The following is a 12,701-nucleotide window of genomic DNA, read 5'->3' as shown; positions in this document are numbered from 1 at the left end:
ACAAAATTCCGCTGTCGCTTCAAGTTAAAAATAATTTGCATAAATTTAATTAAGTGAGATCTTTATTAACAAAATTCCATTAAATATGCCATAAGCGGTTTAAGCTCTTATACGCTTACACTCTTATACATCGTTTTCCCTTTTCACAAATTTTATTACGAATGCTGTAAATTTCCACTTTTAAATTAAAATTAAATAAAATAAAACTCCAAAAATTCAAGGCCTTAATGTCAATTTGAGTTTAGAATTTCATTAAAAAAAAAACTTAAGTAATTATAATAAAATGTTTATCAATTAACATGAAAAACGTGACACAAAAAAAAGCAACTAAAGATTTTGATGTGGTTTTTATGCGAATTTAATGAAATGTGATGGGAGTTGAGCTGAGGGGCGGGACGGGGCGTGCTGCCCGCATTTTTGCAAAGCGACAAGCAAAATAAAAGACATAAATTAAATAACAACACAAAAATTCAAATAAAATTAAGCAAAAAACAAACAAAAAATGGCACACGAGACAACGCTTGAGTGATTTTTAATGTATGCGTGACAATTGTTGTTTTTATTCGCTTTTGGGCTGAGCCATAAAATGTTTTAATGTTTTATTTGCGTTTTATTATTGTTTAATTAGCCAAGTTGGGCCAGGCCAGGCCAGGCCACACCACGCCCCATCCTCACCTCTAGCCGCCCACCAACATGAATGAGAGAGCATTGTCTGTTGGCCTGGCGTATGAGCCACGTTTATTGTTCTAGACGCCATTTCAGTTGCAAATGCAAAACGCGTGGGCGGAGCTCAAACAAATATAACAACAAAATGCAGCAGCCCTTGTTGGGACTTAAATGATATGTGTGTGCCTATGTGTCTGTGTGTGTGTGTGTGGGCAGCAGCAGGTGACAGTGGCTGCCAAAAGTGGGCGTCTGTGCGAAAATATTAAGCAAACTTGCGAAATAGACAATGCGGAATGCGAGTCTCTCTTGGGCGACTTTAAAACTATATATGGAAGTCATTAGCTGTTTGGCTTGGAAACAGACTTTATAGAAGATTTCAATAAACTAGGAAATATCTAGAATTAGTCAACTGCTGATTAAGGGAGAGATAAAGCTAGAACTAGTTAATAGAATTCGAGCTAGAGCGGAATTTAGCTAGAAATAACACTAAAACAGAAGCTACAGCAATAGTACATAGCTCTAGCTCTAAGTACACTCGACTTGGCTTACTTCTCTAGTTAATTAAGTCTCTTAATAACTACGACTCGTTTCATTGTCTGAAAGCACTTACTAGACTTCAACTTTGTTAATTTGCCTGCATGGAATGCTAAAAGCCTGCTTTACGAAATAATAAAAAAAAGGTACTTTTGTTCAGATCGTAAATTAAGCCACAGAAACGTTTTATGGGCTTGAGGGTTAGATAGGAAACTCAAAAGAATTTAAAGCATTGCTGGTAGATCCTTAAGTATTTGTTAAGCATTCTCAAGTCCTCAGGCAGCCAAGCCTTCAATTATGCTTTGATTATTCATTAATATTTTACTTTAAACTGCTCAAATTGTATAATATTTTATTAACAATATTTGATTATATTAATATACATATTTATTATATACTAAATTTATTTTTTTTATTTTTATTTTTTTTTTTATCAGTTATTTTTTATTATTACTTATTATTTATTTTTATTTATTATTAATAGTTTCATTTATTTTTTATTTTTTATTTTTTATCATTAATTCATTCATTCTCAAGCTTAAATTTAAATCATTACTTTAATCCATTATTATTACCACAAGCCAAATTTATTCAATTTGCAGCTGAGAGACTTTTTTGACGCCTCAAACATTTAAACTTTGCTGAATATATATTTAGCAATTACACAGTGTTTATACGTCCTCTAATTTGTGATTATTAAATTACACAGTCAACACTTGAAATGCAATTACTATGACAGCCTATGACTCGCATTGGCATTTCCGCTCCAGCAAAGGGCCAACAATAACAACAACAGCAGCAACAACAACAACAACTGCAGCTGAAACTGTTGCTAAAACAATTCTACACATTCAAATTACTCGCACTATGCACCTCGAGCTAATCATGAAAATCTGTTAAAAAGCTAACATTGCGCATACGCCCCGTTTAATGTATGTGTGTGTGTGTGTGTGTTAGCTAGCTCAACAGTGATGGCAAATCGCATGTGCACAGGTTCAAGGTCATTGCCATTGTCATCATTGTGGCAACCCAAGTGCAGCAAACAGCTGCAGTCTATCTATGTTAGCTATCTTTGCCAATTAGCAGCCACAACTGCCATCAAATTGTGTCTCATTAGCCGTAGATTAATTTTGAATGCACTCGCAATTAGACATTGCATTTAGCTAAGCCAAAGCGTGGGTGTTTGCCAAAAATGAAAGCCAAGAAACGTATATGCTGCCATAATTTATGCTAGAATGCCATAGAACGACTATGGCTAGAGGGTTGTAAGGCGAAAGCAACCCTTAAGCCAAATGACGCAGTTAGGAACTTGACATGGATTCTGATGGGGTCAACTGCAGATCAATTTACGTATGTGTGATAAGAGATAAGAATTCAATAAATATGGGGGCAAAACAATGTCAGAGCCAACATTAAACAGTTGCCACGCATCGTATGTCTCTCTAGTTAATTCGAGTAACAAAGTAAATATTAATAAAATAGCATAAAACCGGTTCAGCAATCAACTGAGACGTCAGCGCATTTGGCAGCATGCCAGCGGGTTCGGTTTCTGGTTCGGTTAGTACAAAAGATAAAAGTGCCAAATAGTATATAAATCTAATGACTCTCACAATTGTGTGCGTATGTGTGTGTGTGAGTGTGAGTGTGCAATCAAAGCATAATCGAAGCAATCGAGCATGAAGCACAAACACACGAAAAAAAAAACGTATCTGCGAGATACATTTGTGTTTTGCCAATGGCAAGGCATTTCCTACACACACACACACATACACGCTAATCAGAGACAACACAGCTCGATCTAACAGGCAACAAGAACAAACGTCAGCGATTTCTTACTGTAAACAACAACAACGCGTGCGTCTTAATGTCTTTTCTTTATAGTTTTTAACATATTTTAATGTTTCGTTTCTTTTATTACCTTAGCTCATGTATTATGTGTTTATGTTAGTTTCAGTTTTTATTTTTGCAGTCTACTCTAATCACATTTATCAAGAAAAAATCATTTTATAAACGACGCACAAATTTTCACACTTTCTTCGGGAAAAAAAATAAGAACACTAAAAGATCGCAGCGTTTAAAGCCGCACGGAAATCGCGTGCGTTTTGTTATGCGCGCGTGTTTTGTTTTAGTTTATTTTTTTTGTGTTTCCCTCACTAAATTTCTTAGCTTTTGCACGCGCGGAAGCAACGAACACAACTGAAACGAAAATTGAATGAAAAGCACAAATATCGCACAGGGTGTGAGCAGCAACAAAGCAAGAGAGAGCGAGCGAAAGAGACAGTGAGCGTGAGAGCGCAGCAGGCAGGCCAAACTTGTTTGTGTTAGGGCTTTGGCTGCCTACCTCAAACAACAACAAGTAAGAAAGCTCCAGTCGAGACTGCTCGACTAGGAGATACCCTGAACCCTCCAAGCTGATATTCTAATCATTCTGCTTTTCTTTTATGCACACATACATACACATGCATCCACACGCACGCATAAGCCTGCGCTCTGCTAACTGCGCAGTAAGCAGCGACTGCGCTTGGGCTGCGCTGCAGTGTGGGCAATATTATGAGAATTTATTTGTTAAATAATTTCTTTTGTAGACATACGATCTTAATGAAACTTTTAGAGCGTAATCATATGGTGAATATGTGTGTATATTCCAAAGCCCACGTCTCTAGTATTTGAAATACGCTTTTTACAAAAGTGAGGGTGAGGGGGTGAATTTAAGGGTGGGGGGTAAATTTTAACAAAAACCGAAATTGTATAAATTGCATATAAGCATACATTAAAAATTTGGAGACTCTAGCAATAAGGGTGTAGAAGATATAATTTTATAACTGGTTTTCGATAAGGTTTTTTATCGATAAAAAAAGATCGGGATGAGTTATCGATTTTTAATGATAAACTTGATATGCGCGCTGTAATTACGGACATTTAAAAAAAAATTTGAAGTCTCTAGCTCTTATATCTTCTGAAATCGACGCGTTCATACATACGGACGGACGGACGGACGGACGGACGGACGGACGGACGGACGGACGGACGGACGGACAGACAGACGGACAGGGCCAAATCAACTCAGCTCGTCGCCCTGATCAAGAATATATATACTTTGTGGCGTCTGCCACGCCTCCTTCTGCCTGTTACATACTTTTAACAAAACCATTATACCCTGATTTCCCATTTTCAATGGGTTCAGGGTATAATAAAACTAAAACACACACAACAGACTGCTAGAGTTGCGCAGCACTTTCGAACACTGCTGCTAGCGTTGCCAGTGTGCGTAGCCAGCCGGCCAGGCCAGAGAGCTTTTCGAACTTGTTGCTCTCATACACTCACACTCTCCCGCTCTCAGACTAATAACTGCATTATGAAATTGTTGCGTTTCGTTGGCGCCTTCAATTGTCGTCTCACTACCTCTCTCTTTTGCTCAGTGCACTCAACGTCGGTTTATCGCACAATTTTGTTCGACTTTTTCGTTTTCCGTTGCATTTTGAATGGGCGCTTTTAATTAAAATGAGCTGTCATTTAGTGGAACAAGTCTCACTATAACGGGTTTGCCATCCAGTTTCTGTTTGTATTTATCTTAATTGATTTCATTCATAAATTACAGCCTAGCCAAATGTCAGGTTGCCGATATACTGGGTGATCTGTTAACCTTGTTAATGCTTACATAACTCTTTAAATATTTGCAAGTTATTAACTGAGGATAAGAAAACCTATTGTTTCACTCCACTTTTTCAGCTGTAAAGTTGTTTAGCACATGTTATATTTAGCACCAAGGCTACGAGCAATTCTTCAAATAGCTTCGTTTGGCTCCCCCAATATCCAGAGACTCGACAACGATTCCCTCACCACAGACAGCGGCGCGTCGCTTCCCAATTGACGTCAACGGCGCCGACGGCCAGCCGCCAGTGGGGCAGGCACGTTCTGGAAATCAAATTATATATGTATGTGGTACATAGAGATAGATAGACAAAGCCCGGCGGGGCTGAAGAAACAGAAATAAAACAGCCGGATCACTTAGCTACACAAAACACTCAAAACCAAACAGAAAAGAAAAGAGAAGAAAATTGCGCTGACGAATCTCATTCAAAGAGACGCAAAAACCACATTCTTATATGGCTAAAAGCCTTACCCCAACTCAAACGCATATTTTAGAGACTTGAAACAGTAAAGGGGAACTACTTAGAAAGGGAAAGAGAGAGAGAGAGGCAGCTGCAGTTGACGCACTATCCACAGCGCTTCGAGGGGGCCAAGAAAAGAACCAAATCTCATGATTATAAACAGAATAACATTAACAATTTATTGGATGCCGGCTATTTTTATGGTTTTAATTCTATGCAAATCGAAATCCAAAACTTTACGTAAATTGTGTGAATCAGGTTAGCAAAAGCAAGACTTTTGAACACATTCTATATATACATATATATAATAAGCTAATTAAAATGCGTTTCAGTTAAATAATTAAGCCAGAATGATTAACATACGGTACACGCGCTATTAACAAACGATTTGCAATTGCACAGCAAAACTAGATTATAAATCTTTGAGCTGCAGGATAAACCTTGCAATAATTGTAATTTGTAGCATTACAAAATATCTATAGATCCAGGGTCAATTTTAATACAATTGGATTTCTGTAGACGAGCTCAGCGAGCTAATATGAAATCATCTTGTAAATTTACAAGAAAGTTAACTTAAAGCAAAATTGCTTCTTTCTCGATAGAGTTGTATAAGTGGAAAGTCTCTAATTGATTTCCAGCGAATTCCACGAATTAGTATATGCTACAAATAATACTTTGACATGGCAGGTGTTAGCCAATTGACTATTTAGTTTAAAAGCCACATGCTAAATGTCATAAAATCGACAATTTCTCAGATTCTTCCAAGATCAGTTGCCATATAACTGATGACTGAAAATTTAAAATCAAGTGTGTAGAGCTCGTAATAGTGTTAAGTAAAATGTGAAATATTTGTGCAATTTTAAAATATCAAGTTAAAATTTCATTACATTTCTAGTTTTAAGTCTTGGGCTAAGTCTATGAATAAAACAACAATAAATATCGCAGGATCTATCTTAAATTGCTTTCATTTACGTATTTCACGAGAACTGAGACTGCAAATGCTTCAATTTAACAGCTGCTTGCCACTTTATAATCTAGCTTAGCCGCACACTAGATATTAACCCAAATGCATGATCGAGGGCCTGCATTGGGCGCTGTTGCACATTCTTCAGTAGCGGCAACAATGTGAAGTGCATTACGCCGTGTTGTTGTTGTCAGCTGAGTTTATTAGCTGGTGCGCCTGGCCAAGGGTCAAAACGTCGCACGCACACAATTGGACCTCGTAATGCTCATAAAGAAGACATGCATGAAATACATATAAGTACAAACAAATATGTATGAACGTCTGTTTATGTGAGATATTCTTTTTTTGGTCTGCCTTTCACTCGCACTAGACTGGACAGAGCTGGAACCATTAGGCGACGTCGCCGTCTCCGTCGTTGTCTGCTTTGGTCATTTACAGCGGCGCCTCGGGGTTAATGAACGATGTTTTATTTCATTTTCTTTCGAGCAACACGCTGAGCCCCCTTGGCGCTCCTCTAATCTCTCAATTCTTTTATAGATATACTACGTACGTACGTACATTTACAATACAATATGGTATGCGGGGTAGGTGTTTACCTGATAATGTTGCCTGGGAAATATTAAGCGGGAACGCATTGCGGCTGTATGACTGCTGCCATTTGTGGCCGAACCTTTGGGCTGCGTCTGCGTGAGCAGCGGACTGCGCGTTGTCGTCACAACCATAATTGGCTTTTAAGTAGTTTTGGAACACTGATTAACACCTTTTGGTACACTGGAACTGGGAACAGTTCGCCTGTTTTGATTATGTCAGATTCTTAAACTCTTTTTTTTTTACTACTGCTCTTTTTCGAATCACTTTGTTTCTGGGTTCGTTAACATTTTTGCATTTTCTACGCCAAAAATAGAGAGAAAAAACAACAAAAACAAAAAAAAATTCATTTGCATTAATTAATAAACAGAACAATTGGCAATTTCCCCAGAATTCATTGATAATGCGAAGCTTTTGTGTATGCCAAAAGTTTTTGTTATAAACAATTATGGCTGGCATCTGGTTATATTCATCTTCTTCCTCACTCTCTTTTCAGGCTGCTCCACAACAGAACCGTTAACCGAAAAAATGTGTGTGCGCACAACAATGAGAACGAGAGAGCGAGCGAGTAAGAGAGAGATGGAGAGATGCAAACAATGAGAAAGGCCCAGATAACTGGTTTTTGCATTTCAGCTGCTGTCAGTTGACAAATGTCTCTGCCAGCAGAGGCAGCGACAGCGGCAGCAGCAGCAGCTACACAATGCCATAAAAAACTAGCTCTGATTATGACATCTAGATGGTGCCTTGACACCACAATCACCCAAGCCTAGCCATATGTGGGCTCAAGTTCAGTTGACACGCCCACACACACAACCCACGTGTATGTTGGGTAGTTATTGGAGTTGTTGTTGTTTTTGTTGTTGGTGTTGCTCACTTCCGTTTGAATTGTCGTCGCGCAGTGCAAGCTTCAAGCTGGCTAATTGAATTTCCGCTTGGCCAAATGCAACGTATTAACCGTTAAGCACACACACCGCCCCCTCTTCTACTCCTCTGTTGCCTTTCTGTATATCTTTGGGTTAGCTAATAAACGCGTTTTACAACTTTAACTTGGGCGTCCTCTGATTGATTTTATACAACCTACGCAATTGGATTTTCCGTTCAAATTTTGTTTCTGTTTTTTTTTTTTCTTCTAATAAACTGGTTTTTCATTCTCTAGAAACATCGAATTATGTATTATGTAAATTTAGACTAAATAAAAAAAGATTTTGGTATTTTTAAATTTCATTCGCACATTTTCTGTGCACGTTACAGCAAACAAAATAAAACGAGCTGTTTCTCGGAAATTTGTGGGTTTTATTTATAAATTCGAAATTTATTTTCGTTTTGTCGCTTGATTTATGTTCGCTTTATCATTGAAATATTTCGCTTGACTTTACGCACTTTTACACTTGAATTTTTAATTTAAGTGCGCGCTTGGGCGCATTCTCAACATTTCACAATAATATTAAATACTTTTAGCTATACTCTTAATATATATTCTTTTTGTTTTAATATCTGTGATTATTTAGTTAACCGCGTCGTTGTCTTCGATATCCGCGTTCGCGTACTGAACTGTTGCGTGGTTGACACAAGACTGAAACCTCGAAAGATTTGAGACTCTCGCGACGACTGCAAGCCAGCAGCGCAGCCATGCAGAGAGACGCACTGAGCGTGCGTGCGAGCGAAACGGCTTGAGCTGTGGTGAGTGCGCGCCAAATATTGCTCGCTCACTTGCTCTAGACAGCTTCTCTACTCTTTGACTTTTCACTGCACTTTGGTGTGGTGAATACAGCTCAATACTCATAATGCGTTTAGTGTTGAGTTTGTAATTTGAAAATTCAAATTGCATTTCATTAAAAGAAAGCATTACCTTTGTTTGTCTGCATCATATTTAATCCGAAAAAGAGACCTTAATGTAAACAATATTCGTTCATTAGTTTACCTTGCGCCTTTGGCTAACATTATTTGATTTGTATTTACGCAAAGCAAATAAACAAAGGCGTTGACTGCTGCTGACGGCCAAATGGACGTTGGCTCAGGTTGAAGCAGATGATTGAAAACAATTGAATTAAATTGAAATGAATTGAATTGAAATGTATTTGTGAACGAACACGTGCGCCAAATTTGTTTTTCTTTCTTTCGATTTTGTTCGTCTCCTTTTTTTCTTGCTTTTAATTAGTTAGACGAAATCTGCGATTTTTGTTGGTTTTTGTTTATGAAAGATTTCAGTGCGCAGTTTTTGGCAGCTGAAAGAGCTGAAAGAACTTTAATGTTTCCAGGAAATTCCAAAGTATGCAAAAACAACAAATGTCTATGTTAGTTAAACCATTTCAAATTTGTATTTTGGATTTTTTTGTTTATGCGTCTGGCTTTGATTACAAAAAGGCAGCGCTGCCATGAACTGGCGCCACCTACAGCACAAAGTATCTGTATCTGTCAGATACATTTGGCTGTTGAACTGAGCGAGTGGAGAAGGTCAGTTAAATCAGTTGGCGTGGCTAAAGCGCTGCATTTCATTGAGTTATAGGAAGCAGATTTATTCATAATCAAACCTAATTAAACAATTTGTTATGCAATTTGCCAAGTCGAAATAAAATTAAAAAATAAATAAATAAAAATACCTGTGCTAATTTATCATAATCTGTCAGATACTTTCATTTTCTTTTTATGTGTATTTTTCAGCCGAAATCAGGCCAACAGCAGCATCCGCCTTGCAGAGCTGGCAAATTAGTCACAAATGTGTCAGCAGCAGCAGCAGCAGCGGCAGCTCTTCGTCCACTTGCCACTAGCCCAATTTTCGACAAGCGATTAGCATAAACAAATGGTTCGCCTGATGCTCCACAATTAAGGCCCAAATATAAGCAGATCCAGCTGCTGATTCATCTAGTTGCTGCTGCCGCTGCTGCTGTTTCTCTTCAATTACAAATTGTATCTGTATCTGTTGTAGCTTCTATAGACATGAATGACTGACTTTCGGCTAACTTCAAGTTGGGTCCCATTGCCGGCTGAGTCATCGCCACGCGCGTCTATATCAAGCCCCAATCACAAAACATGTGTTGCATTCAATCCGAGGCTCGGGGCCAACGAAAGGTTTGCACGCTGACTCACAGGGGCTTTCCACGCTCTTCTAACAGCGCCGAGCCGGCAGTCGGCAGTCGGCAGTCGCTTTGGCGTCGTCTTCGAGCCTAGCTTAGGGTCAGTTCAGATACAATAATTTAGCTGCGCGAGTCGTGAGAGCCGGCATAAGACGCGCCCATTGGCTCCTCTTCATTGGTATTTCGAGTGCATTCCTCATCCTCTTCTTCTTCAGCATATTCTCCCCACTTTTTTCGTTGAATTTTCATGCGTAATTGATGTTGATGCATTTCCCCGCCTCCTGCTGCTGCCTGAGCGAGTCTTACCAAGTTTTTATATGCGAAGCGTGCTTAACACGTTTCATTTTTTCCTCAGTTTGATTTATGCGTTCCAGCTGAAATTTGGGTCAGGAGTCGGAATTCCAGAAATACAATTTGACAGAAGAAACGTGTAGAAAATTCGAAGATAAGATTCGATACGATATTGATAAGGCGTAATTAATTGATACCACTTAATTGGGGAGTTGTGGGAAGCAGACAGATTAAAATTAATATTTATAATGCGAGAGATCATATTTTTAAGGCAAATCAAGCTAACAAATTCATTTAAATTTAATTTTTACAAATCATCATCTATGATTAATACTAATTCTTAGCTAGTTTAACTATTTCCTATTTTTCTCGCATATTTTACAGATGATTTATAATCCCTAGTCGATTAGTGCTCTTTGACACACACACTACTAAATTACAATATCTATTTATTGTCATTTGCCATTAATCTTCAGCTCCAAGCTCAGCTTGGGCTCCTAATGAATATAGTTTCACACCTGATACTCAGGGCTTCATAACAGCAATTGTTATAAGCATCCACCTTTACAGCAAGTCACATTTCCGACTCTATGTCATGCTAATGACATAGACCCAGAGTCCCCACCAAACACCCCCTGCCACCCACAATCTGAACGATCTTCACAAATAAACAAAATATGACCCTGAACCTGAACTACGTCACGAGAGAAACATGCAATCGAATAACAGATTATTGTTTTAGTATTACTAAGAAAGAGAGAGAGAGAGAGAGAGAGAGAGAAACCTGCAAACCAGAAGCAACAGCAAATGACATAATTGTTGTTACTTGGTTGGTTTTGTTTTGATTGCTGTCTCTATACCCTTCTAGAGGGTACTACCAGTTGTTTGTGATATGTTGTATAAGTAAATAATATACATATTTGTATATTACTTGGCTCAAATTCTTTGTCATTCTCTTCTCCTATAGCCAAATGACATTAACAGAGCTTACGTCGTGTTCCACTATGCATATATGCACAAAATCTGTTCTAGATCTAATCAAAATGTTATATAACTTTTAAACTGATCCAGACTTACCATAAATTTCACACGGCAATGTTTTCGGGTTTCAAGGTATATTGAGATTCGAAATTTTTTTTCTAACGACATCATGTTATGGAAATATAAAGATACATATGTATATAGGTACATATATCTAAAAAAAAACTCTATATGACAACTAGCACGTGGCTCAGGTCGGTTTCAGAGTTGTTTCAAGCATATAAAATAAATAGTTTATCTATAATATAGATATTCAAACTTAAATCCAACATATAAACTCCATTAAAAAATTAACCATTTCTCTTTTAGAAGATCCCTAAAATAAACTCAACATTTGTAAGCATCACTTGCCTATTTGTCTATTATATATCTTTCATCCAGTTCTGCTGCACCCTCAGCATTCACTCGTAAGGGTATACCAACTTCGTCATGTCACATTGAAGCTCTAGCAATAATTATTCATGTACTTTTGGGGCGCAACGAATTGTAAATTTAGCCAAGGGGGGTGGGGGGAGGCAATGCTTGGCCATGTTGCCGATTCGGGTTGGGATTGTGGTTGAACTCACCTTGACAGTGGGCAATTGAGCATTAACCTTCATGGCGGCAGTCGAAACGGACTTGGACTCGGCCCGAGAGTCGACGGGCTGTGAAGCTGAATTGTTTTGCAGCAGCTCTTGATATTGTTGTTCAACCGTTGATATTTGGGAGTTTGTTGTTGCCTTGTGCGCTGGCTTTTTATCTTTGGAGACGCAGCTAGTTAGCGATAAGCGACGTGCGCTGCCAAAGCGAAAGGTGCCAGCACCTGCACCTGCACCTGCACCGCCAACACCACCAGCAGCAGCACCACTCGATTTCTTTCGATTTGATTTGTTGTTCTTAGCTATGTTATTATCACCAGCTATTTCACTTTGTTGCCGTTGTTGTTGTTGTTGTTGCTGTTGTTTGGTTTCGTTGTTGATATGTAATGTTGCTGTCTTTTTACACCACAAACCACTCAAACGGTTGCCCATGCTACAGGCTTATACCGGCACAACGAATCGACTGATAAGCTCAACAAAGCGCAGAGAATCGACACATAGAATTAGCTGAATAGTGAATAGCGTTACATTGATACGATTATACCAATATGTATGTATATATAAGCACACACACACACATATATATATATATATTTATACTGAACAGAGGCAACCGGCGCGCATCTCAATTCGGCAAATACTGAAAATGGAATTCTTTCAAAAACCACAATATGCTACACAAAAACGTCTCTCTCTGTCTCTCTTTGTCTGTGCATGTGTGTGTTTATATCAGTGTGTATGTTTGTTTATTTGTATGGTATGTGCGCTTTATAATGCCCAAAAAGAAAACAAAATAAATATATATATATTTATATAGTATATAAGACTCGGCGTCATCGACAGCGACAGCGCA

General features: G+C 38.3%; 1 protein-coding gene and 1 long non-coding RNA gene across 7 annotated transcripts in view; one reads left to right on the top strand and one right to left on the bottom strand.

The window, feature by feature from the left end:
• Positions 1–12,701, bottom strand: part of Sarm (sterile alpha and armadillo motif) — a 39,862-nt gene that overhangs the window by 24,370 nt on the left and 2,791 nt on the right. Inside the window, exon 1 of one of the 6 annotated variants that reach the window (XM_089468011.1) lies at positions 11,837–12,341. The exons of 3 other annotated variants lie outside the window; for them this stretch is intronic. In XM_089468011.1, the coding sequence (XP_089324137.1) occupies positions 11,837–12,280 (444 nt within the window). In that variant the 5' untranslated portion in view covers positions 12,281–12,341. Of the gene's footprint in view, positions 1–3,118; positions 3,303–6,872; positions 7,015–11,836; positions 12,342–12,701 lie in introns of those variants that run through there. 2 more of the 6 variants (XM_089468012.1, XM_089468013.1) reach the window with 2 other exon arrangements.
• On the top strand, positions 7,143–7,836 carry LOC149269123 (uncharacterized). Its single transcript, XR_016269912.1, has 2 exons — positions 7,143–7,282; positions 7,361–7,836. It is a non-coding gene; the product is annotated as an uncharacterized LOC149269123 (long non-coding RNA).

The sequence above is a fragment of the Drosophila arizonae genome, chromosome 4 (assembly GCF_054131065.1).
Source record: "Drosophila arizonae isolate 15081-1271.41 chromosome 4, UAZ_ARI_1.0, whole genome shotgun sequence".
NCBI classification, from domain to species: Eukaryota; Metazoa; Arthropoda; class Insecta; order Diptera; family Drosophilidae; genus Drosophila; species Drosophila arizonae.
This window is presented reverse-complemented; position numbering and strand designations above follow the sequence as displayed.